The sequence below is a fragment of the Ochotona curzoniae genome, unplaced genomic scaffold (assembly GCF_017591425.1).
Source record: "Ochotona curzoniae isolate NIBS_2020 unplaced genomic scaffold, NIBS_Ocur_1.0 scaffold_4953, whole genome shotgun sequence".
Lineage (NCBI taxonomy): Eukaryota > Metazoa > Chordata > Mammalia > Lagomorpha > Ochotonidae > Ochotona > Ochotona curzoniae.
In genome coordinates, this window is record NW_024467127.1 from 4,140,547 (window position 1) to 4,163,613 (window position 23,067).

A 23,067-nucleotide genomic window follows, 5' to 3' on the forward strand; every position below is an offset into this window, starting at 1 on the left:
CCTGTCCCGTAGCCTTTGCCTCCTTATACAAAAGTAGTGCTTAATTCTGCTCTAGTGGAGGTCTGGGCTGTGAAATCTACCAGTCCCTACAGCACCCACGGGACCTGCCACTCTGTCTCTGCTCCTGGTCAAATCAAACCAATCAGCAGGACGGACAGTTCTTGGTCTGCATTCACCTTCTGAGTTCCTGGAGAATCTCCTTCCCACCTGGTTGCTGGTAGCACTCCAACTGCTGGTCAAGTTCAGATCAGTGCTCACTGAATGCCACTGAGGTATCTGTTCACTGCAACACCACACTGTTGTCTCCACTGCTTTCTTGTGTCTATCAATCTCCAGGTACCCCTATGCCATCAGTCTGTCCTATCCAATTTTCAGGGATGTGCCCTCTCTGCTTCACCCTGGCTAATGTTTCTCTGTCTATTTAAGGTGTGTCCTTACCCTATTCTGCCTTCAAGATTATTCCCTCCCAATAATAATAGTAATTTAATAGGGATGGATTATGAAAATTGGTTTTAAGCAGATAATCTTTCTTACTCTGATATTGGTTGCTGAATCCTATTCCACCACAAATGCAGAGGCTGTTTGTGTGTGTGTGTGTGTGTGTGTGTGTGTGTGTGTGTGTGTGTGTGTAGGGAGGAGGGAGGGAAGATAGCAAAACATCTGCTCTAGTCTGGAAAGCATCTCATGAATATTAATATTCAAGGCAACACATTGACTGTGATGTGTTTAAACGCCACATGTGTAAATGTGTGAGAATGTTATTCCTTGAAGATATGAAACCCCATGTTGCAAAGTTCTAGTATGAATCATGGAAAAACAATTGAAAGCAGTCAGGCACTCTTTGGGAATAAATGCATATTCAGAGGGATGCAGGGAATCATATTAGTTTGGGGTGAAGACAGCCGTTGTTTTCACAAGGCCTGTCAGTGGGTCCCCCACCCCTTTTCTGCAGAGTTTTGTCTGTGGAGTTAGAACAACTTGGGTCAGGGGGAAATGCTGAGCTATGAGGGACTTTAATTTTACTGTTCTAAACCAGACTCACAGTGAAGCCTCATCTTTCTTTTTGCAATTTCCATTGTAACTTGCAAGGCAGCTGTAATCCAAAGATTCTTAGCTAGGAACTAGGGAGCAATCGATTGAAAAACCTAGAGAACTCTATACACACATGCATGCATGCATAGGAAATATGATCCACCACAAAGTGGCTGTTTGTTTCTTTGTTTGTTTGTTTATTTGTTTGTTTGTTTGTTTGTTTTTGGAAGCACAGTAAACCAGCAGCAAGGAAAAAGGTAAAAGTGGCTGAGACAGAGCTTCGCATAGAGGGCCAACTGAAAGCAGGGTGCTTGGTCCTGACAACAATGAGACTGGAAGTTTTCAAAAATTGAGACAAAACAACCCAAAACCACAAATTTTCTGAAAAACACCAGTTCAGACTGAAAGTGCCAGTGAAAGCAAATTATCTCACCATCACTTCTACACTATAAAAAAAAGACAAAACCTGAAGATTGTTCTACAAAATGGAAAGCGTAGCTAATTCTCATTTCAAACTCAAAATGAAGTGAGACCCAAACTTGCAAAAACTATGGGGACTTCAAGATGGAGAGAAAAACAGAAAAGTCCTGCAGGGTCTATTTTTTAAATAAGGAAAAACCAAAGCTATTGCAACCTAATATTACAAGCAACCCAGAATCAATATGATGATTGCAAGGTTCTAAAGATTGCATAGTCTGCCCCATCTGCCTTTCGTGTTCTATTTAGTCTTAATTAGAAACCCAAGGGATAGATAAACAATGGGAAAAATAGCAATTCATCTAAAATAGGTCCTTTTTTTCCAGAAGAATTGAGGTCAACACAAACACATGCAGTTTTAGACAATGGTAATTTGGCATTATCTTTGTCCATGATGTAAGGGGGGAGGTACCTAGGAAGATTTTCACAAGGAGCGAATGTGCTCTCAATTACCAAATCTTCCCAATTTCTGTACATTTGGAAAAAGGGTCAGATTTTCCCCAAACTCAAGTCTCAAAAAATAAAATAGGTCTCTTACCCAGTGCACAGGCTTCTAAAGCTGCATGCACGTGACTTGCTTTCTACCCTCTTTGATCTCTTTCCTCACTGAATAATTCAGGCATCCTTGGGAGTTTAGGGGGTTGGGACTATAGAAAGAAAGTTCTATTTTACAATTTTGACAAAAAAAAAACTGTCCTTCATCCAGAAACTGAAGTGTATCTATAGTGACAGAATAAATCCACATTTTATATTTTCACTTTCACCATTGTTACTCAGTGTGCCTCTGGAAGCTTCAGCCAGAGCCTTTAGGGCTACACATTGGAAAAGAGGTCATCTAACTATCTCTGCAGATTACAGAGAAGCCAAAGATTCCACTAGAAGACTATTGAAATTTCTGAGAGTTTGATAAACTTACAGGATACAAAATCAGCATAAGAATGTCAATAGTTTTTGTGCATACAAACAATGCCTTAGCTGAAAAGAACTTATAATATCAGTCCCATTCACAATTGCTAGAAATGAGTTTAAATAGTTTGGAATAAATTAACCTAATGATGTGTGGGTTATCTATGTTGAAAATTACAAAACATAAAGAAAGAAAAAGAAGAAAGCAATAGAAAAAAAAATTGTCCTAATTCATGAAGTACAAGTATTAATACCAAACTGTATATCAAAATGATTTGTATATTCAACATGACACCAATAAAATTATAATCAAAATCATAATATTCCTCTCAGAAGTAGAAAAAAGGCTAAAATTCATCTGGAAACAGAAGAAACCATGAATAGATAAAGCTGTCTTAAGCAACAGCAACGACAACAAGGCTAGAGACATTGCAACACCAGACTTCAAGACATACCAGAGAATCACAATATTTTAACCCTTTAAATTGTGGTTTTGCTTCCCTTCACCAGGATTCAGAAGTAAGAAACTTCTGATAAAGTGGCAATAACTAAGCTGGTTTGGTTGTGTATGAAAAATGCCTGGCATACATTACACAAACAAGCAAATCAATAAATGAGTCAACACAATCTCCTTCACAGATTCAGTGATATACAATTATACTTCAAAAAGTTCTTGGGACCATGAAATTAAAAGACAGTGCACACTTCTCCATGTATTTGTCAGTACAGATGAGAAAGTCGAGATTCATTCTGTGAATTATCTGGTTCCAGGAATGGAAAACCAGATTTTGCAGGAGACACCGTAGCTTCCTGGGGAGTGAGCAGGGTTGGAGACAGCACTTGCCACGTGTCTTATTTCTGGAGGTGCACTCCACAGTGGCTGAATTACTGACATTGGGTGTATGGTCAAATGGCAGAAATGTTCACTGGTTACCATGAGCACTTGCAGTTTGTGCATCGAGAGAGAGAGCAGATCTTACCCAGATGCTGTTTTCCTGCCTGTACTGCTGCCAGTTGTGTCCTGTGTCACTGAACATCAGGCTGTAGCTCGTCACCCAGTCGGAGCTTCCATATCTTCCCTGCGTGGCCACCGCTGTGATCTCTACTCGATTTCCCAGGTCCACCTGGAGCCACTGTTGGGCATTGGAGTCAGCTGGGGACCAACCACCAGTTCCTGAGTGAAAGCAGAGACACACAAAGAGAGTGCTAGTAATGCCCTACATCGTTACAAGGTTCAAAAATATATAATGACCCCACTTTTCCCTGACCCTGTCCTTAACCTCTTGGCATATTCCTAGCTCATTTTTCTTCCTCTTTCTCCATTTGAATTCCTGCCACGGCTTAAGATTCATTACAAAGGCTGTACCACTTACACCTTTTCTTTTCTTCCTTAGCCGCTACAACTTATATAAATGCCTCGTGGGGTTTGTTTCTTTTCTCCTTCTCTCCCTCTCTCTCCATCGCTTCCTTCTTTCCTTTCCTTCAGATTTCCGTTTTGTTTCTCCCTCTCTTTTCTCTGCTATCCTGGTCTCTGTAAATGTTCACTGTGAAGCTATCATAGGCCAGGCATTCCATTGTGCAAAAAAAAAAAAAAAGCTGAAAGGACACTGACTTGGTGACTAAAGGATATTATTCATTCATACATTACTTCATACAACAGGTGTCCACTGGAGACACAAGCACAAATGCCTAATGTGATGGTTAAGGGAACCTCACACGAGGAAATGGAAGCACAGCATATATAGTGTCCCAGGAGGTGGTCAAGGAGCCTGCTAACCACAGAGATGGCAAGGTGGACCCCTGAGCAAACGCAGCCATGTCTAGAGGGAATGTAAGACAAAGATCCAGGAGGGAAGAAGGGATAAAGATTTTGGAAATCTCTGCAACCTGACAGAGTCTGCTATGTTGGATCATGTGTAATTCAGTGTACTTGACATGCAACAGCCTTCAAACATGCAAGTGGGCCTCTAAACCAGGATTTCGTTGTTGTCAGGCTTGAACTTTGCAGAAGGGCAATGTTGCTCTTGCTTATTTGGAAGACACGTGGACCAATTGTGATACAGAGGTGGCACTCAAACCCAAGCCCTGCGATAACGAGGTGCAGGTGTTAGAAGCAGCATCTGAACCACTGTGCCAAACACCCACCTTGACTTCTTAATTGAAGAACAGGCAGAATTATGAGGTTGGCCTTGTGCAGTAGCGGGTCAGGCCACCATCTGCCAGGTCAGCAGCCAGCAGCCCACTTTCCATCTAGCTCTCTGCTAATATAACTGAACAAAAAAAACAGTGAAATATGGCCCAAATGCTCAGGCCCCTGCCATCCTGTGGGAGATCCAAGAGGAGATTCTGACTTCGGGCTTAGGTCTGCACCAAACGTGCACATTAGGGTCATTTGGGGAGTGAACAAGCAAGTGGGAGATTCATCTCTGACTCTCCCTTCACTTTCCAAGCAAACAAACTAATACATACATACATAATCTTTTTTAAAAGGAAGAATGGTTATAACATGAATTTTTAAAAAGATTTACTTATTTTTATTGCAAAGTCAGATATACAGAGAAGACGAGAGACAGAGAAGAAGATCTTCCGTCTAATGATTTGCTCCCCAAGTGACTACAAATGCTGCTGAACCAATCCAAAGCCAGGAACCACGAGCCTCCTCCAGGTCTCCCCACGTGCGTGCAGGATTCCTTTGGGCTGTCCTTGACTGCTTTCTCAGGCCACAAGCAGGGAGCTGGATGGAAAGCGGGACTGCCAGGATTTGAACTGGTGTCCATATGGGATCCCACTGCGTTCAAGGCCAAGACTTTAACCACTAGGCCAGCACACTGGGCCCTTAATGTGAATGTTTTTAACAATACTAAAATAATAAAAAATAAATTTACATTGTGATTTCTTGAAGAGTGAAAGTATAAATAATGTTATCATTCTGGAATTTTGTCTTCTGTAATCAGCATACCTTACTTTTATAAGCTGAGATTCTTATTTTAAAGATTTAATTCCTTTTATTAAAAAGGCAAGTTTACAGAAGGAAGTAAACAAAAATCTTCCATTCACTGGTTCACTCCCGAAGTGGCCGCAATGGCTGCAGCTGAGCCAATCAGAAGCCAGAGCCTGGCGCTTCCTCTGGGCCTCCCACGTGGGTGTAGGGTCCCTAGACTTTTGGCCAGCCTCTACTTCTTTTCCAGGCACAGGTAGAGAGCTGGATGTGAAGTGGAACGGTCAGGACATAAACCAGTGCCCATATGAAATTCTGGTACATGCAAGATGAGGGTTTAGCCACTAAGACATTGTACCAGACCCTCCGTTCTTATTTTTCCTTTTCTTTTCTTTCTTTTAAGATTTGTTTATTTTTTACTGAAAAGGCGTATTTACATAAACGAGGAGAGGAAAAGATCTTCCATCCACTGTTTCACTCTTCAAATGGCTACAATATTTGTGATGGCTGCAGCAAAACTGATCCAAAGCCTGGGGGCAGAAATTCCTTCCAGATCTCCCACTTGGATGCCAGGTTCCAAAGCTTTGGACTATCCTCCACTCTTTTCCAAGGTCACAGGTAGGTAACTGAATGAGAGCCACTGTTCCATGAACCCGGGCCCATGTGGCATGCTGGTGCTTGAAGATGGAGGAGTACCAAGTTGAGCCATTGTGCTGGTTCCATATTTATCTGTGATTCATTAAGTAATCTTAACAGGAAGCAGCAATGTCATAGCTGGTAGTATGGTAAAGGAATTTTGGCTTCTTGTGCATGCATTTCACAAGTCTTCAAAACTTATCTGCTTTTCTTTTACTGCTAGGATTCCAAAACTTGGCTTCATAAGGCATGTCCTTTATTCATTTTAGTTAGCATTTAGTAAGAATTTAAATTTAGTATGAAATTTAAAGATTGGAATAAAAATTTAAATGACAACAACTTTTTCTCTGCAAGAAATAAAAAACGATAGAAAACCAAACAAGAATCAAACCAATCCAAAACAAGTCAAATCGGAATTTTTTAAAATGTGTATTTATTATTTGTGAAAATATTCTTTACATTTGTCAAAAAATCACATTTTCTGTTTTCCCTCAGAACCTTAATTTATTAATCCGCTGGAAGTTAAGTAGGGTGAGATGGCTTCATTAACACATCTTGTTAAGGAAGTCCTGGGCCCAGAACTGCAGTCTGGGCTTCTACATGGAGGTTCTCTGCCTGGTGCTGATGGCCTGTCACTCCGTCCCTGAAGTTGTAGACTCTCGCTGCTAGACAATCAACAGGGTCGGACACCCAGGGTTGCCATGGTTGCCATGACAAACATGCTGTTCTTTTCAGCACAAAATAAATGTGTTTTCAAAATGATGAGAGTAGCCTGCACCTATTTTTCTTAATTGCTCTAAAGACACACAATGAGCTCCATGTCTCTGAATTATTAAGAGGGGTGGGTGCTAACAGAGACACACATATGTGTTTCTGTCAAGTGGAAGAATTTAAGTAAGATGGTATATCTATAACTGTGAATGAATTCTCAACAGCCATCAACTAAAAAGCTTCGTGTAGACACTGAAGCTTAAATTTAGATTCATTTGATGAAAACATAAAAGTGAAAAAAATCATCTCACATTTTATAGAATATGGAATTTTTTCAATAGTTTTTTAAATATAGGATTCCAAACTACTTCGGATGTTTCCTCGTTTATTTTTAGTGTTTTCTAAGCCTTATACTACTTGGCTTGTGGGGAAAAGATGGAATGAGGAGACGCTGCACTGAAGCTGTAAGACCTGATTCAAGACCCAGTCTGCTCCTAGAGTTAAATTAAATGAGAGGTTTTCAAATGAGCTTAATCATACAGCCAGGATGTCAGCTTTTTCTAGATCATATAATTAGTGGAGGTCAATGTAGGGGATTGAAATCCAGGGTACCTGCATCTACCAGGAGCCGGTTGGCAGTACTGACTAGCAATTTTTACTAAAAGCAATTCATCCTTCATATTGTTCTTGGTAGCTTGCTTGAGTTTCAAGACAGTCAAGAGTTGTACCTAATTTTAAATTCCATTTACTCATAAACAAAGCAAAGAGAACCAACTGGTCCGCAGAGAATATATGACTGCAGAATCTTCTACAGCCCAGGTCTGATTTCTCATCCTTATCTACTGATGATAATAGAGAAAGCAAGAGAGGACATGCTATGAATATTTAACACTACACAGGGAGTGGATGGGTAGTCAGGACACCCACAGCATGTTTGAAGCACTGTGGGGGGGTTCTGCTCCTCCCCTTTGGGTCTGAGCATCTGGATTTAGCATGATCTATATCTGAGCAAGGAACCTCTTCTGCAGCAAAGAAGCTGTGGAGTGAAGTCCTGGCACTTTCATTTTGATCCTGAGCAGATACTGAAGATGTAGAGGCTTTGGCTTGGTACTGCATAGGGCTCGTGGATAAAGGAAGACTTTGGCTCTGAGGCAGATCCAGTAATTACGGTGGAGATCAATGTGTTTGCTGGGATTCCATGAAGACCATTTATTGGGTTTTTTTTTTCATTTAAAATTATATTTTTATTAGACGTATAAAGAGAAGGTGATACAGAAAAAAAATCTTCCATTCACTGGATCACTCTCTAAATGGCTGCAACAGCCCAATCAGAAGCCAGTAGCTTCCTCCTGGTCTACCACATGGGTGCAGGGACCCAAGGCTTCAGGCCATCCTCCACTGCTCTCCCAGACCACAAGCAGGGAGCTGGATTGGAAGTGGAACAGCCAGGACACAAACTGGTGCCCATATGGGCTGCAAGCACTTGACAGCAGGATTAGCCATCATACCAGACCCTCAAAACTAGTTTCTGAAATCAAGATTTAAGTGCACAGATTGGCCAACCAAGTGACCCAGTAGTCCAAGTGAGGTGCAGGAGGTGAAGAATCAGCCCAGTTTGTGGCACGTTATTTCACTAACTTCTGTGAGAGGGTTCAACTCTACCAATGTCAGATGTGCCCTATGGCAGTCTCACTGTATTGGAATGAAACTGGGCTTTTGCACACCAGGCCATTCAAATTGAGGGGTAGGGAGGCTCTACCACTCTTGTGCTAAAGGGTGATGTTTGAATTCATGCCGTTAGCAAGTGAGCAAAAGTACTTATGTGATTGCACAGTTCTCCCCTCTCTTTTTCCAATTAGTCCAGCTGAAGAGGAAGTGACACATTTGGATTTGTCTCCATGTGAAACAAGGCCCCAAAGCTTCTATAAATTGCAGGTTTCTGTTCTGTAACTCTCAGTGTGATGTATACCTGACCCAGTAATCTAAGAGGCTTAGAGTGTTCGAGCAGCTAGATCAAATGTTTTTCCCACAAGCATATTAGGCTGCAGTAAAATTTGGAGAACATTGAGAATACCAAGATAAACAAATCATTCTTTCTCTCAGTGGGTCTGAAAACCCAGTCTTTGTGGTTAGAACAGGAAGAACTCATTTTGAAATGCAAGGATTACCTGGGAAAATGTAACTCCTATAGAAAATACATCTTTATTCTCATAAAGATCACAGATCAACATGAATAGCAATATCAGGTAACTTGTATTCCAATCAATCCCTACCACAAATCAGCTGTGTTTCTCTTGACCAGTGATTAATTCGCTTGTAACTTGTTTCCTCTTGTTTAAAAGTAAGAACATCAGGTGCGTTGGGGATACTGCGGTGTGCATAAAAATACACTTCTGAAATTTCTGTCATGATTCTCTGTGTGTTGTGAATTAACCAGCTTTAATATCTATCCCCACTAGCCCCATTCCTCAGATTTATATTGAAAATGGCATACTGTTAAGAATAGAGGAAGCAGACAGGAAAATCTAGGGTGGTACATCTCAATTTAAATGTGTAACTACCATAGCTGTTAAAGTACTGGTTTTGACACCAATGGCTCTGCGTAGAAAGCAAGATGGTTGGTGAGGCAAAAATGTTCTCCTGTGTCCATAGTCAGAGTAGTGAAGGACAGTGAGAAGATACAAGGAAAACACAGTATTTGATACCAGCTATGCCCGGGGTTGCTAAGAAAGGATGAAAGTATAAAAGACATTCCAAAAGTGGAGATGATTTCTGTGTATATCTGTGTCTTTTAAAGATTAGATTCTTTCCACAGGACACCAGGCTCAATTCACCTCTGCTTTGAGAGATTGTGCTCTACATGAGCAATAGTGTGGTATTTCTGGTGAAATTGAGACCTTCAGTGCGCTCCCCACACCGCCTGGAACAAGCCCCTAGACAGCTGAAATCATGCTAATTGAATGAATGAGCCCTGATTCCTGTACTGTTTGCAATTCCCATCTCCTTTGGATGTCCTGATGGCACAAAATTGAAGAAGCAACTTTTGCAGTCCTTCCTGAATCGTAAGTGTTTGGTCCCCGGTGCATCTGAGGGTGAGCAGGTGGCAAGTGTGCACAGATTCTGTGGCAGGGAGGAAGAAGCAGCTTCAAGCCCCTTCATCCATGAATGAGGACAGAAAGCTGAAATGTCATCACAGAGCATATCCAGCTCACCATGGCAGCAAGGTTTTCATGCCAGAAACATGCCCTCTCAACTTCAATGAACAAGCATTTCAAAATGTATATGCATTGAGCGAGGCAAAAAGGTTAAAATTCCAAGGAACAATGGTAAATGTAATTGCAAATTTTATGTGGGATAAAAGGGATGGAAAAGAGATGTACAAACCACTCCTCCCAAGGAGTCAACAGCATCTCTTCCTGTTTGCCATTTAGCCATATTAAGTAACTTTAGTCTTTCCCCTCATTTTCCATATGTTCTAATTCACAGCTCAGTGGCCTCACTCTGTGCCAGCAGCGCCTACACTTCCCACTGACTATAAATGATTCTCTGAAGCCCAGACATGTTAATGCCCAGATCAAAAAATTTCTTGCCACAAAATAAATTATAGTTGGCAAAGACAGACACTTCTTTTTATTTTTTATTTTTTGATTTATTTTATTTTTGTTGGAAAGTCAGATATACAGAGAGGAGGAGAGAAAGAAAAGAAGATCTCCCATCCGATGATTCACTCCCCAAGTGACCACAACGACCAGTGCTGCGCCAATCTGAAGCCAGGAGCCAGGAACTTCTTTCTGGGTCTCCCATGCAGGTGCAGGATCCCAAGGCTTTGGACCATCCTCAACTGCTTTCCCAGGCCACAAGCAGGGAGCTGGATGGGAAGTAGAGCCTCCGGGATAAGAACCAGCACCCATATGGGATTATGATGCATTCAAAGGGAGGATACTAGCCACTAGCCTACCATGCCTGGCTTAAGGCAGATCCTTCTTGAAGCACAATTATATAGATTGACTAAGATAATGGTGATCTGGCCCCCAGCTTCATGTATTATACCATTTTTCACAGAAATAATTAGTTCCCTTTCCTTTTATTTATTTATTTATTTTTTTGTTTTGTTTTTGCATGCAGTCAAGGCACTTCACACCAGGGAGTGGCTAAGAGTGCTTACCTATTTCCCATCATATATTTTGGAAACACACACCAGACACTTTATTATCATTGCTTGCAGTAGCTAGTAGAAATACTATATATTACTTCTACTTCAACACCTGTGAATAAAATATGTTGTATATATTGTTTTAAAAAGATGTTACTTTTAGAGTGAGATTCTGTCCTTGAGGAAATTTTTAATAAATCCTCTTGCTATAGAATTGGCATGCTATTATGTCGTAGTAGCTATTCTGTTACATGCATAAAGTGTAAAAATAAAAAACTCTATTTTTCAAGAGAATTTTTTGTTGTTGGTGGTGCTGGTGACTTGAAAGGTCTGCCTTCATTATACAAGAGAGGGAGAGGCAGATAGATTTTAAGTCACTGGTTCAGTCCTCAGGGATTGTAACAATCATGGCTGGGCCAGAGCAAAGCGAACAAGCAGGCTGTTCATTAGGGTCACTCACGTGACAGTAAGGATCCAAGCACGTGGGCCATCTTTGATTATCTTCCCAGGTATGTTATCAGGGAGCTCGATCAGCAATGGAGCAGCCACAACTTGAAATATCACTCAGTTTAGACAGCCTCTTAATTTACTGCGCTGTAGTTCTGGCCACAGAAAGCACTTTTACCAAAAGGTATTTTCACAAAGCTCTCTTCAATTGATAAAAAGTTAATCTGGAGGCAGGCGTCTGACCCGGAGGTTAAGACGTTGATTAGGTTGCTTGCGTCCCACATCAGAGTTCCTGGGAATTATGCTAATCCACACTTTAAGAAGCAGCAGATGATAGTTCAGTCTCACCCAATTTGACCCAGGTCAGGACTGGCTAACACAGGCATTTGGGAAGTAGACCAACTGGTACACATGAACCAACTGATGGGAACATTCTTATCTCTGCATTTCTCTGTGCACGCGTGTGCATTTTAATCTTCTACACTGGATATAAATCAATATAACTGCAGACACATATTTTTAAATAGTAATTTTGTGCCTTGGAGGGAACAAAGTCAACACTTTTTCTTCCATTTACAGGTATGTCCTTTTCAGCCTTTGAGTTTTGGATTTGAGTGTCGCTACTTACCAACTCTCCTGTTGAGCTGTGCTGCACTAGGAGTACCAGCGAGGGCTGAGGAACTGGAAAAAGCCATTGGAGAGAGCAGAGATGCTACGGGGTCATCACAGTTGTCTAAAATGATAGAAGAGAGAGAGATAGAGACCCAATTCTGTTAGTGAGAGCTATTCCAAGAAAACAGAAATAATCCACGTGCCTCATTGGTTCATTTATCACATACTATGAACAGAGAGAAACAAATATCATTACATTTGCTCCTAACAATGCCATGAATATAGGTGCAACTCCCTTTACAGAGAAGGTGAGTCTTAGAAATATCTAATTGGATGTACAATGTTACAGCATTAGAAAACAGCATATCCCAAATTATAGCCAGGCTAGCTAATTCAAAAATAATAATGATAATAAGAGCTAAATCCTAGCCTTGCTTGCCTGGTATCCCATATGGGTACCAGCTAATATCCCGGCTTCTCCGCTTCCCATATAACAATCTGCTTGTGCCCTGGGAACGTAGTAGAAGATGGCCCAAAGCAACTGTGTGGGAGACCCAGCCGAAGCTCCCAGCTCTGGCTGAACACTGGCTTACACTCAGCCATGAAGTCCACTGGGAGAGAGAAGCAGATAGAAGATCTTTTTCACTCTATCAATCTGCCTTTCCAATAAAAAGAAAACCGTTAAAAAAAAGTTTGTATTTTTTCAAAACTCCTACTATCAGTTTGTCTTCTTATTTTAAAAAAAAAATGTATTTTTTGTTTGAAAAACAATTGTATCATGGAAAATAATTATAAAATTAAATCAAGTAAAATAAAATATTTAAATGGGCCTGATGCAGTGGCCTGGTGGCTGGAATCCTCACCTTGCACTCGCCAGGATCCCATATGGGTGTCGGTTCATGTCCCAACAGCATCGCTTCCTATCCATCTCCCTGCTTGTGGCCTGGGAAAGCAGTAGAAGATGGCCCAAAGCCTTGGGAACCTGCACCTGGCTCCTGGCTTAGGATCTGCTCAGCTCTGGCCAATATTATCCTCACTGGTTCATTCTCCAAATGTCTTCCACAGATTATCCTGGCTCAGGCCAAAGCCAGGAGTCCAAGTGTCTCATGTGATTGTCAGGGCCTCAAGTACTTGGTCTTCTACTACCTGTGATGACACATTAGCCAGGAGCTGGATTGCAGGCAGAGCAACCAAGACTCAAACAAGTGCTCCAATATGGGATGCCAGCATTTTTGCTGGCTGATTAGCTCAATGTGCTGGACTCCAAATAACTTTACAGGTGCATTGGCTGGTAGGGTATTTTCAAGGTATAATTTTAAGAAGCTGTGTTAAAGTGAGTCTTTTCTGAAAGTGAGCTGTTAGAAGAAACTAAAAGGACATTGCAAAATGCAAACCATTACACAGCTGTGATTTATGGTTCTCCACACATCATCAATACTTTACTGCCATTTTTACTGTTGTCTGCTACAACATGAAGGTCACTGCCTATGTCATCTCATCCCCATAAAGGTAAAAATCCACCCTAGGGGACAGGACTCACCTCAGTCCCTTCATGTCACTCGGTGTTCACACAAGCCTCAGATCTCTTTGCAGATGACTTAGCCCTACACCACAGTCCCAAGGTTTCAGAACCAGAAGGAACCTCAAAATTTTGGAACTTGAGCCTTCTCTTTACCAAGCAGGGCAATAAAGGGTGAACCTGGCTAGAATCTTCAGAACAGCTTCCTCAGTTATGGATCACACTGGACCGACCTCAAGGTTTTTTCTCTGTCCCCTGTTGATCCCTACACTGGACATTTCTACCTCTGCATAAAGCTGGCAACCATCAATTATACATTTTTTTCATGATGATATCTTTGATTAAGTCTTTTTGTAGTTTAAAAAAAAAAGAAAGTCATTTGTTCGCCAACAGCTAAACATTAATCGAGAGTAGTATATAAACTTCAAAATAATTTGTTTCTTTTATGTATTCTTCTTGCCTTCCTTTTCAGTTCTTTTAACACGTTTCTATCAATCTCTGTCCTTCAGAAAAAAAAAAAAGTTAAACATTTGGAATGAAAGAACCAAGGGAAAAACAGATAAGAGAGGGTCTGGAGCTGGTGCAGTTTAGGAAGTCTGTGTGATAAGCTGTCGTCCCAGGTCAGAGGGGTGGATCTGAGACAGGGTAGGAGGCTAGTGTGACATGCTGTCATTCCTTGTTGAAGTTGCTGCATATCTCAATTCTTGCACTTCACATTGTGCTGTCTGCTAAAGTGCCTGGGAAGACAGCAGCTGATGTCCCAGGATGCTGCCACCCACGGGAGGGGCCTGGATGTCTAATGGCACTCCTGGTTAGCAGCTTTGATTCAGCCCAGAACATCTCTTGGAGGGATGAAGTAACATATGGAAGAGATGGAATATCACGCTCTCTTTCTCAGTGTTTTTTTTTTTCTCTATAACTCCGATGTTCAACTAAATAAATAAATAAATAAATAACCAGAATTCCTGATGTTCTGCTTAAGTGGTTTTGATAATTCTGACATGCTATTGATTTCATTGCTCCAAAAATGAGAAAATTCTTCCAAGGTTCATTGGCTGAAATAGTTCACTTTAGAGGCTCCATTCACCCAGATATTTGCTGCCAAAGCTTGGCTGGGGTAGTTGATCATTTTGTTCTGTCTTCCATCCTCGGCTGTGGTACCAGAGGTCCTCTGAAGGTCCCAGTGGACTGCCATACCCTCCATGCCATCCACTGTACCCTCTTAGCCACTAAGTAGGCCCAGTTCTGATACATGCACTCCACAGTCAGTCCACAGATCCTGTATTTCTCCCCATGGTTGGAGTCCAGCTGTTCAGTTGTGGGGGGATCCCCAAACCTCCTCTGGTGTGATCCTGGCCATGACTAGTGTGCCTACTTGCAAGTGCAAGGTCTGATTCAGTCTGTCACCCTGATATTGCAGACACTGGTATTTGCGATTGCTAGATCATTTCTGTGTCCAGTCCTATCTTTCTTTCTTTATTTATTTATTATTATTATCATCATTTTATGATATAGTTCCACAGGCCCTGAGGTTTCCCTTATCCCCTCCCGAAACCTCTCTCCTCTCCACTTGGTTCCCCTATATTATTACTATAGTATAGTTTTTCATAAACAGTCATAAGTCCATCATTGAATCATGAACAATGGCAGAGTGTTCAGCATCCTATTGCCAAAATATAGCAAACAGTTTGGTCTGGAAATAGAGATGCATGCTGCATTGTATCCTCGCATCTGGATATGTTAGTCTCCATTACATAGTTACTATACATTCCCTTAAATGAAAACCACAAAACAAAATCAACAACAGGAAGAAGAAAGAAATTAACAATGCCATGAAGTTAAGTAACATACTAACATGTTGAATAGAATGACTAACATGTTGCTGAAGAAATGAAAAAAAAAATCAATAACCTTCTTGAAGACAGTGATGCTACTGTATGATCTATGAGTCGGTGAAAAATTTAATGGAGTTTTAAAGAGATGAAGCTAAAAAAAATCATCTGTGAGATATAGTCTCTGCAGTCCTATCATTTATGCAACCAATGGATGCTGTGGCCAAGCCCAACACAGCCCACTACACACTTGTCCCTATCGTACACCAGCAGTCAGAACAGCTCACAATAACCTCTACCAGGCCTGCCACCAACTGTGGTTCCTGTGCTTGTTAGAATGTGCAGCAGATGGATCCAGTCTTTCCCACATCCCATTCAGCTCTCATATATATCAAGTGGCATTAGAGCCCAGTTCAACCCAACCAACCCAACTATGTAGATCACATTAATGCCAGCGGGTAAACTGGCCCACCGCTAGAAATGGCCTGTATGTATTCGAGTGAGTACTGTAACCTGGTATGGTCTGGGATGCTCACTGCCTTGGTTCTTGTGCTCACCTATAGGGACTGCATCCTGACAAAGGAGCTCCCCACGCTCCTCTTTCAGGTCTCCTGCAGTGTCAGATCTCATGCACAACGGTGGGTCCTTGGCCCAGACAGACTTAATTTACCTCCTGTTCTGGTAGGAACAATGACCTTGATCAACCTGCCCACACCCATTCCAGTTCTTACTGTTTAGTGTTATAGCCCAGTAACACTTGATTCACACCCTTACACAGCTCTTCCATGCTTCAGCAGGAGCTGAGACCAAGCCCGGCCTATTCTAACCCACCCTGGCTTTCAGGAGCTGGAGCTGTGCTAGAGTCTAGCCTAGTCTGGTGCACCTCAGAACTAGTCCATTCCCATGCAGAGGGACACTACAGCCTGCCCAGCCAAGATCATTGCCTCCTTTCTTACTCTCATTCTCACCAATGGGAACCACAACCCAGCTGAGGCATCCCCATAGCTTCGCAACTAGGTCTGTTCCCAGTCACAGATCTTGCGCATGCCAAGTTGCTCTGACCCAGCTCAGCAAAGCCCGTCCGCCATGTTGGCTTTTGCCATTGAATGCTTCAACCTAGCCTGTCGTGGCCCACTTCCAGTCCCAACTCTCACTGGTGTGTGCTATAGCCTAACCCTGCCCAGCATACTCACATCTCTGGGTCATGAAAACTGGTAGGTATGATAGCCTAGCCTGTCATGACTCATACTCCAGCCTGACTCTTGAACATGCCAGTGTGCCAAGGTTTGGCCCAACCTTCCCCTGTCTGCCCCCTCCAGAATCAACCCACACACTTGCCAATGGGTGGTGCTACCTTGCCCAGCCTGACCAACACCCAGACTTAAATCACATATCTGCCAGTTGGAGCTGTGGCCCAGTAGGGGAGTTATGCCAAAAGGTCCATTCCCAGACCAAGATTTCACACAACCGGTATGTCTTGGCCCTTACTCAACATAGTCTGCCCCCACTGACCTGACCTGTGTATGAGCTAGTAGAGGTTGCAGCCCAGCCTCCCACACACACTATTCTTGGGTGTGCCTGTGGGTGCTGCAATCTTAATGTCACTTGTTCCCTCTTCTGACTCTAACAGATACTGTCTTCTAGCCCTGCCAGCTAGGTCCCCAGCTCTAACTTCAATGTTTGCCAGTGAGTGGTGGTCAATGCTAACTAGCCAAGCTCAGGTCTCCCATGTGGGCTGGTGCATCAGTTTGACCTTAAAAATCCTCCAGTTCCCCCTTCCAAACTGCTGGATATCAGCCCCCTTGCTTACCTGCAAGTACAGTGGCCCTGTCCATGGAAGTCCCTCAGAAGTCATTCCTCATCTGTAACTACTCCCTCAGCGTACTACTGCACACATCCGCCTACTCCCTTGCTAGGCAATCCATAGTCGCTGAGCCCCATCCCAGTCTTCTGAATCCCAGTCTTCCAGTGTGGTGGTATGCTCACCCGGAATTCTATCTTCCCACTAGGGTCCCAAGCTCCTGGTGTATGTGCTGATCTGGGACCTTGTCTCTGTCCACGCAAGCTCCTAGTCCATTCAAACTTCCCCAAGCCTGATCCACCAGAACACCATGCCAGCATATTAACCCAGGGCTCTCCCCTTACTTCCTTCCACCTATCTCATGACTGAGCACATAGGGAAATTCCTAGGCTCACTAGGATCTCTGCTTGTCCCCTCTGATGTTATTCCATAGGCCTCTGGCAAGCCTGCAGCTTTGGCTCCCTACAAGCTTGTTCATCTGAGAGGGGCACAATGGCAGTGGCTGGCATCCATGGCAAGTGCAATTGCTGAGAACATTGCAAGCTTAACGGCCTACTTTATGCTAAAGCATAAAGCATATATTTTGTAAATTGCTTAAAATGGTGTGCAAAAGCAACAATTCATGCTTTCGTTTTTTCCCCCTTGTTACCTGTAATTTTACCCAGCAAATGGCAAAATATTATGCTGAGTTTTATTGATCTCCTCTTCCTTCTCCAGTTTGAAACCCTAAACTATAAATCACTTCACAATGAAGAGACCCCAAAACAATGGCTCTGTGAAATAAGAGATGAAAAGGTCAAACTCCTAACCTCATGTCCATCGCCAAACTGAAGCAGTACTTGATGATTTTTAAAAAGATTTGCTTATTTATTTGAACTCGGTGTGATACAAAGAGGGAGGTAGAGACATACAAGAGAAATCTTCCATCTTTTGATTTACTCCCCAGGTCGTTGCAACAGTTGTGGCTGGGTTCCTCTTTATTGGTTTCATTAACACAACTCAGTTGATCACATACCAATTTCAGAATTTCTGTTAATGCTTTAGAGTTTAAGTGATGATAGAAGGTTGTCAAGAAGTGGTACAAATGGCTATTCAAGGCCCTGTGACAGTGATTGACAATGAGTCCGTTAGGTCATGGCAGGCTGCAGGAACCCAGAAAATGGGTACTCTACTCAATGCCTATGCTGACCAAATTTAAGCAATCATCTTCCTCATGTGATAGGGCTCTAGTTACTCAAGCTATCGATGCTGTCTCTTGGGATCTGCATTAATAAGTTGGAACCCAGACTTGGAACCAGGCATCAAATGCAAGCATTCCTCTATGTGATGCAGCAGTCTCATGATCAGGTATCCTATCAAGTAGGGCAGATTCCTGCAGCTTATGTATTGTTGGTCAGAAATACTTTCATTGGGGGCTGGCATTGTGGTATATTGGGAAAACTCACCAACTGAGACACCCACGTCTCTTGATGGTGCTGGTTCACATTGTGGCTGCCTGGGAAAAGCAGTGCAGGGTGGCCTCGGTATTTGGATCTCTGCCACTCATGTTGAAAAATGCATAAGGCTTCTGGGTTTAGTCCGACAGTTCAGACTGTTGCAACCATTTGAAAGTGTACCAATACTTGCATTTCTCTCTCTCTATTTCTATCGCATCCTCCTCTCTATCCTTCTCTTGTTATAACTCTGGCTTTCAAATAAGTAAATCTTAAAAAAATACCTCCATCACAGCTAACCACTTTGCTCCTCCCTCCAATCTAACTTATCCGTGACTTGATCCAGCTTCATTACATGAGACATTGTAATCTGCTAATCATGTTGAAGAAATAAAGTTTTCGTGAAAAGCAGGGATTTTGCTCCTATTGTGTTTCTACCCTGGCACTTAGTGTTTGTTATAAAACTTCAGAAAACCTTTGTCGAGAGAAAAGATAAAGACACAGCAATGATAGGTTTCTCTCTGTCTATTGATTTTCACTTAAATTCCCTCTCATTTATCCATCATTTTTTCTCTTTCTTACAGTTCTATTTCAGGCTCCTCAAACACAAAATAATGATTTTTGCAATGGTTTCTTTTTTTAAGTTGATTTGCAAAAGTTCTACTCTCATTTTTTTTAATGTGGTTTCAATGTGGTTTTCTATGAAAACACCTGCTAAGACTGCCTGCTTAAACAGCCTGCAGAAGTGGTTTGGTGGAAATGATCGAACAAAGATGGAATTTTTTTCCCTGTGTGTTTGACCTCAGCTAAGTCCAGACAGGGTGTCTTTAGAAGTGCGACTAGATGGTCAGGGTGAAAAAATGAGGCCCCAAAAGCAGAGGGCAGAGGTTTGAGACTTGTTGTTTACACTAGATTTTGTCAAAAAAAAAAAAAAGCTGACTGAGATCACCATGTTTCCAAAACTCATTGCTGTAGGAGGCTTTAGATCCAAACACAGTAAAATCATCAATGGCGTGCCAGTACTTAGCTTACCTAGAGAATATGCAAACTGTTGTCATAGGGGACAGAAAAAAATAAGACTCACATTGAAGGAGGTTAGAAATTTCTGCAATAAGAGAAGCTGGGAGTAATAGCAATGATGCATTAGAGAGTTTTAGAAAGAGCAAAGACAAGGGGTTGTGGTGGTGCCATAGGTTAAACTATTGCCCAAGATACCATCATCCAGGTCAGTGTGCTAGTACAATTCCTCCTGGCTCCACTCCAAATCCAGCTTCCTGCTAATGTGCCGGGGAAAGCAGCAGATGTACCACTTCTGAAGTACAGCTAGGTAGAGCAGAAGGCTCCCAGTCTGGCCTGGAGCAGGTTTGGCTGTCACAATCAATCAGGGACTAGTAGATGGAAGAACTCACTCTTGGCTCTCCATCATTCTCCCCTTCAAATTAATAAGCACATCTTTTAAAATCAGAAAAATAAAAAAGGCACATTAAAAAATAAAATATTGTTTAATAGTTTAAAAAGCTGAAGAAGCTCCTGGCTTGAATCTTCAGATCAGCTCAGCTCCAGCCATTACAGCCATTACAGCCATTTGGGGAGTAAACCAGTGGATGGACAATCTTTCTTTATCTTGCCTTCTCTCCATAAATCTGATTTGCCTTTTGGATAAAAGCAATTTTAAAATGTTTCCCTCAATTTACTTCCACTTCTTTATAGTCCTGTGTCCGTCATGCCTACATAACAACATTCCCCCATGTAACAACACCCACCTTTCTGGCCTGACTCCACACACACACACACACCTATAGAGGGACAATTGGTGACGTTACCAGTGCAAACCCATAACCAGCTGTAATGCTGGGAGAAAGCCGCAAGAACTCAGAACAAATGCCCTGAAGCAGTTGGAACAGAAAAACATGGGTGTAGGTACTCCCTGATCTTCAAACTTAGAAAACATATCAAAGAGAGGTGTTTCTTATAATTTACTCTGTCTAATTATTAGTTGCCTGCTTTAAAAAAAAAAATGTTCTCTAAATTGACCTCCCTTGCAGGCTAGTATGTAGAGCACATCCTGTTTCAGACCCTCCTTCCTTAGGCCATAATGACCCTCAGGATTTAAGTCTTTTTCTGTTAGTAAACTTCAGCTATTGACCAGGAGTCTGTAATTGATGTGTGTGATTATTGGATCCAATCAACAAGTCCCTTGTTGCTGGTCAGTGATGTATAGTATTAGTGAGGTTCTGAATGTGTTAGAATTTGCAACAGAGCTAATTATATGAAAGAATGCTGTGATGTAGAATAAGCTTGGAAAAATGATAAAATGTGAAAGAGAAAAAATTTTTTTAATTCTAAGTAGAAATGACATCCTTTCACTTTAAAAAGCTCACTATCCAAATGATTATTCATCGTACATTAAAATCAAGGAAAGGAGACAGTTGAACCATTGTGCAGATGTTATTCCTGTCAATTCAGCCCTCACCAGATTTGCCATTTTCACTTCCAGACATGTGTTTCTCTTGGGAGATTTCAATTCTTCTTTGCTTGCGATGGGGCTAAACTTTCAATAGCTAATCACATTACTGCACAAGATGATTCTAAATTACTCTGAAAATTCTGTTACTCAGGAAACCATGATGTTTAAGTGCAGCTCAATCAGCTCTTAGACATTAATAAACCCTTCTCATCTTGTCCAACTCTAAGCTCTGTCTTCCTAACAGACACACTAATTTATTGATTTCCTCAGCCAGCTCATTGGAAATATATATTAGAAAAAGACAGGCTCTAGCACTCCCAGGGTAGTTCATGGTAACCCCCTGGGAGTGAATGAGTTAAACACGTGCTGATTATTTGAACAAATATTGATCTGCAAGGGGCTTTGTAGAGGGGAAAATAATGAGAGTCCAGCAATTGATGGGTAAGCCCTTAAGTCGTAATCCAGCTTTGTGTGTGAATTTACATGTGTACGCATGTATGTGTGCACATCATACAAGCCATAGCATATTTGAAAAGCAGCTGGGCATTGCATTCCAGCCCAGTCTGATTTCAGGTCATGACTCTGAAACCCAACAATTACATTTCTTCGGGAAATAACTTTCACCGTATTTATGTATGAATAGTGAGAATCTAGGGTAGGATAATATAAAGTAATGAGTGTTAAAGACTGGTGACAAGAAGATCCACTTGAGGAATATAGAGATAGGTGAGGCCTGAATAGAGAAAAGTAGCAACCATTTTATATAATGCACAAAAATCATCAAAACCACCTTTGAGTCCCGCATTTACCCTCAACTCATCATTAGTCTTCTCTTGGTACAAATTTCTGCCTTTTGGAAACAGAGGTAATTGTCTGCACAGGATGGCAAATAAATTGGCATCGGTGGTCTGCATCTACCATCTGGATCCACAGTGAATGGTTCTCTCTTATGCATTTATTTTTTTCTGTAAACACCTTTTCTCACTAAAAGGACATTATCTGAATAGAGTCTAAGGTTAATGCCTACCTCTTTTGTTTTTGGCAATTCTCAAAAACATATTAAAGATAAACCCTTAGAATGAAGACTATATATTATGTGAAGGCAAAAAATAAATTAATTAAATAGATATCTTCAAATGCTACACACACTGATCTTAAATGGCTCAAATTTCAAGCCTGCAAGCACTGTTAAGTGAGGCAAAGGAAAAAGCTAAAGTCAAAAAGCATTAACAATGAGGCCAAGAAGCAGAATCTGTGATTCTTTGCCAATTTTGATAGCAAATTGGGCCAGATTAATAAAACTGGCAACGCGTCTGTAAAAATTGGTTTCTGTATGCTGATTTAATAGATATTTAAGATCCATATGCAAACTATGCAAAATCCTAATCCTCTGGGTGAATTTCACACACTGCCTTCCTCTGTCAACATTCCTGATCTCACTGCACTCCTTTGCCCACCTCAGAGCAAGCTTAGGAGCAGCTCCTGTCACTTTTTTGCCTCCCAGGGGCTTCACTATCTCTCACTAGCTGGATTACAAGTCTTCAGGGCAAGGTTTTGTTCTCTCTCTCTCTTCAGAAGGCTGAGCCCCTCCCTTAACTGTTTGCTTTCACATGAAATGTGTTAATTACCCCTTCCTAGTACAATTGCATTGTGGAGAATTAGAGTGATAAACCATAAGGGATTTCACTTATTGTAAGTACTCTCCCAGTTATATCTTTAGTTCTCTCTCTTTGCCAAATATGTCATAGCCAACTATTTCCTGATTCGCTGATTGATATAATTTACATAATCATTGGAGATTGCTGAATCTAAATGTTGCATTTTTTCTTTCTGGGCTCAGTTTATTTGTGTGTGCATAACGGAGTGGGCTAATCTGCAGAGGGAGCAAGGAATGGGGTGGTTGGCCAGTAGGACAATGCTAGAAGCATGTGGTTTTCTGCCTTTACCAGCCAGTAGAGTGAAAACCAAAATGAAAGATCAACTGGCTCTTGCTTTTGAGCCATGAAAGTCAACCCTGAACACTCATGAAGAGACAGCCCAGGGAAGGTGGAAATGGAATATGAGCAGATGCTGATGTAGAAGAAACAAAGCCCGAGAGAATGA

At 41.7% G+C, this 23,067-nt stretch overlaps 1 protein-coding gene across 1 annotated transcript in view; it reads right to left on the reverse strand.

Moving 5' to 3' along the window:
* The window catches only part of LOC121150356 (contactin-associated protein-like 5), a 298,680-nt gene extending 286,165 nt beyond the window's left edge, over nucleotides 1-12,515 (reverse strand). Inside the window, exons 1-3 of the mRNA XM_040971200.1 lie at nucleotides 12,506-12,515; nucleotides 11,929-12,033; nucleotides 3,396-3,589 (exon numbers count right to left, since the gene is read on the reverse strand). Coding sequence (XP_040827134.1) covers nucleotides 3,396-3,589; nucleotides 11,929-12,033; nucleotides 12,506-12,515 — 309 coding nt within the window. The remainder of the gene's footprint in view (nucleotides 1-3,395; nucleotides 3,590-11,928; nucleotides 12,034-12,505) is intronic.
* Between the last annotated feature and the right edge of the window lie 10,552 nt (nucleotides 12,516-23,067).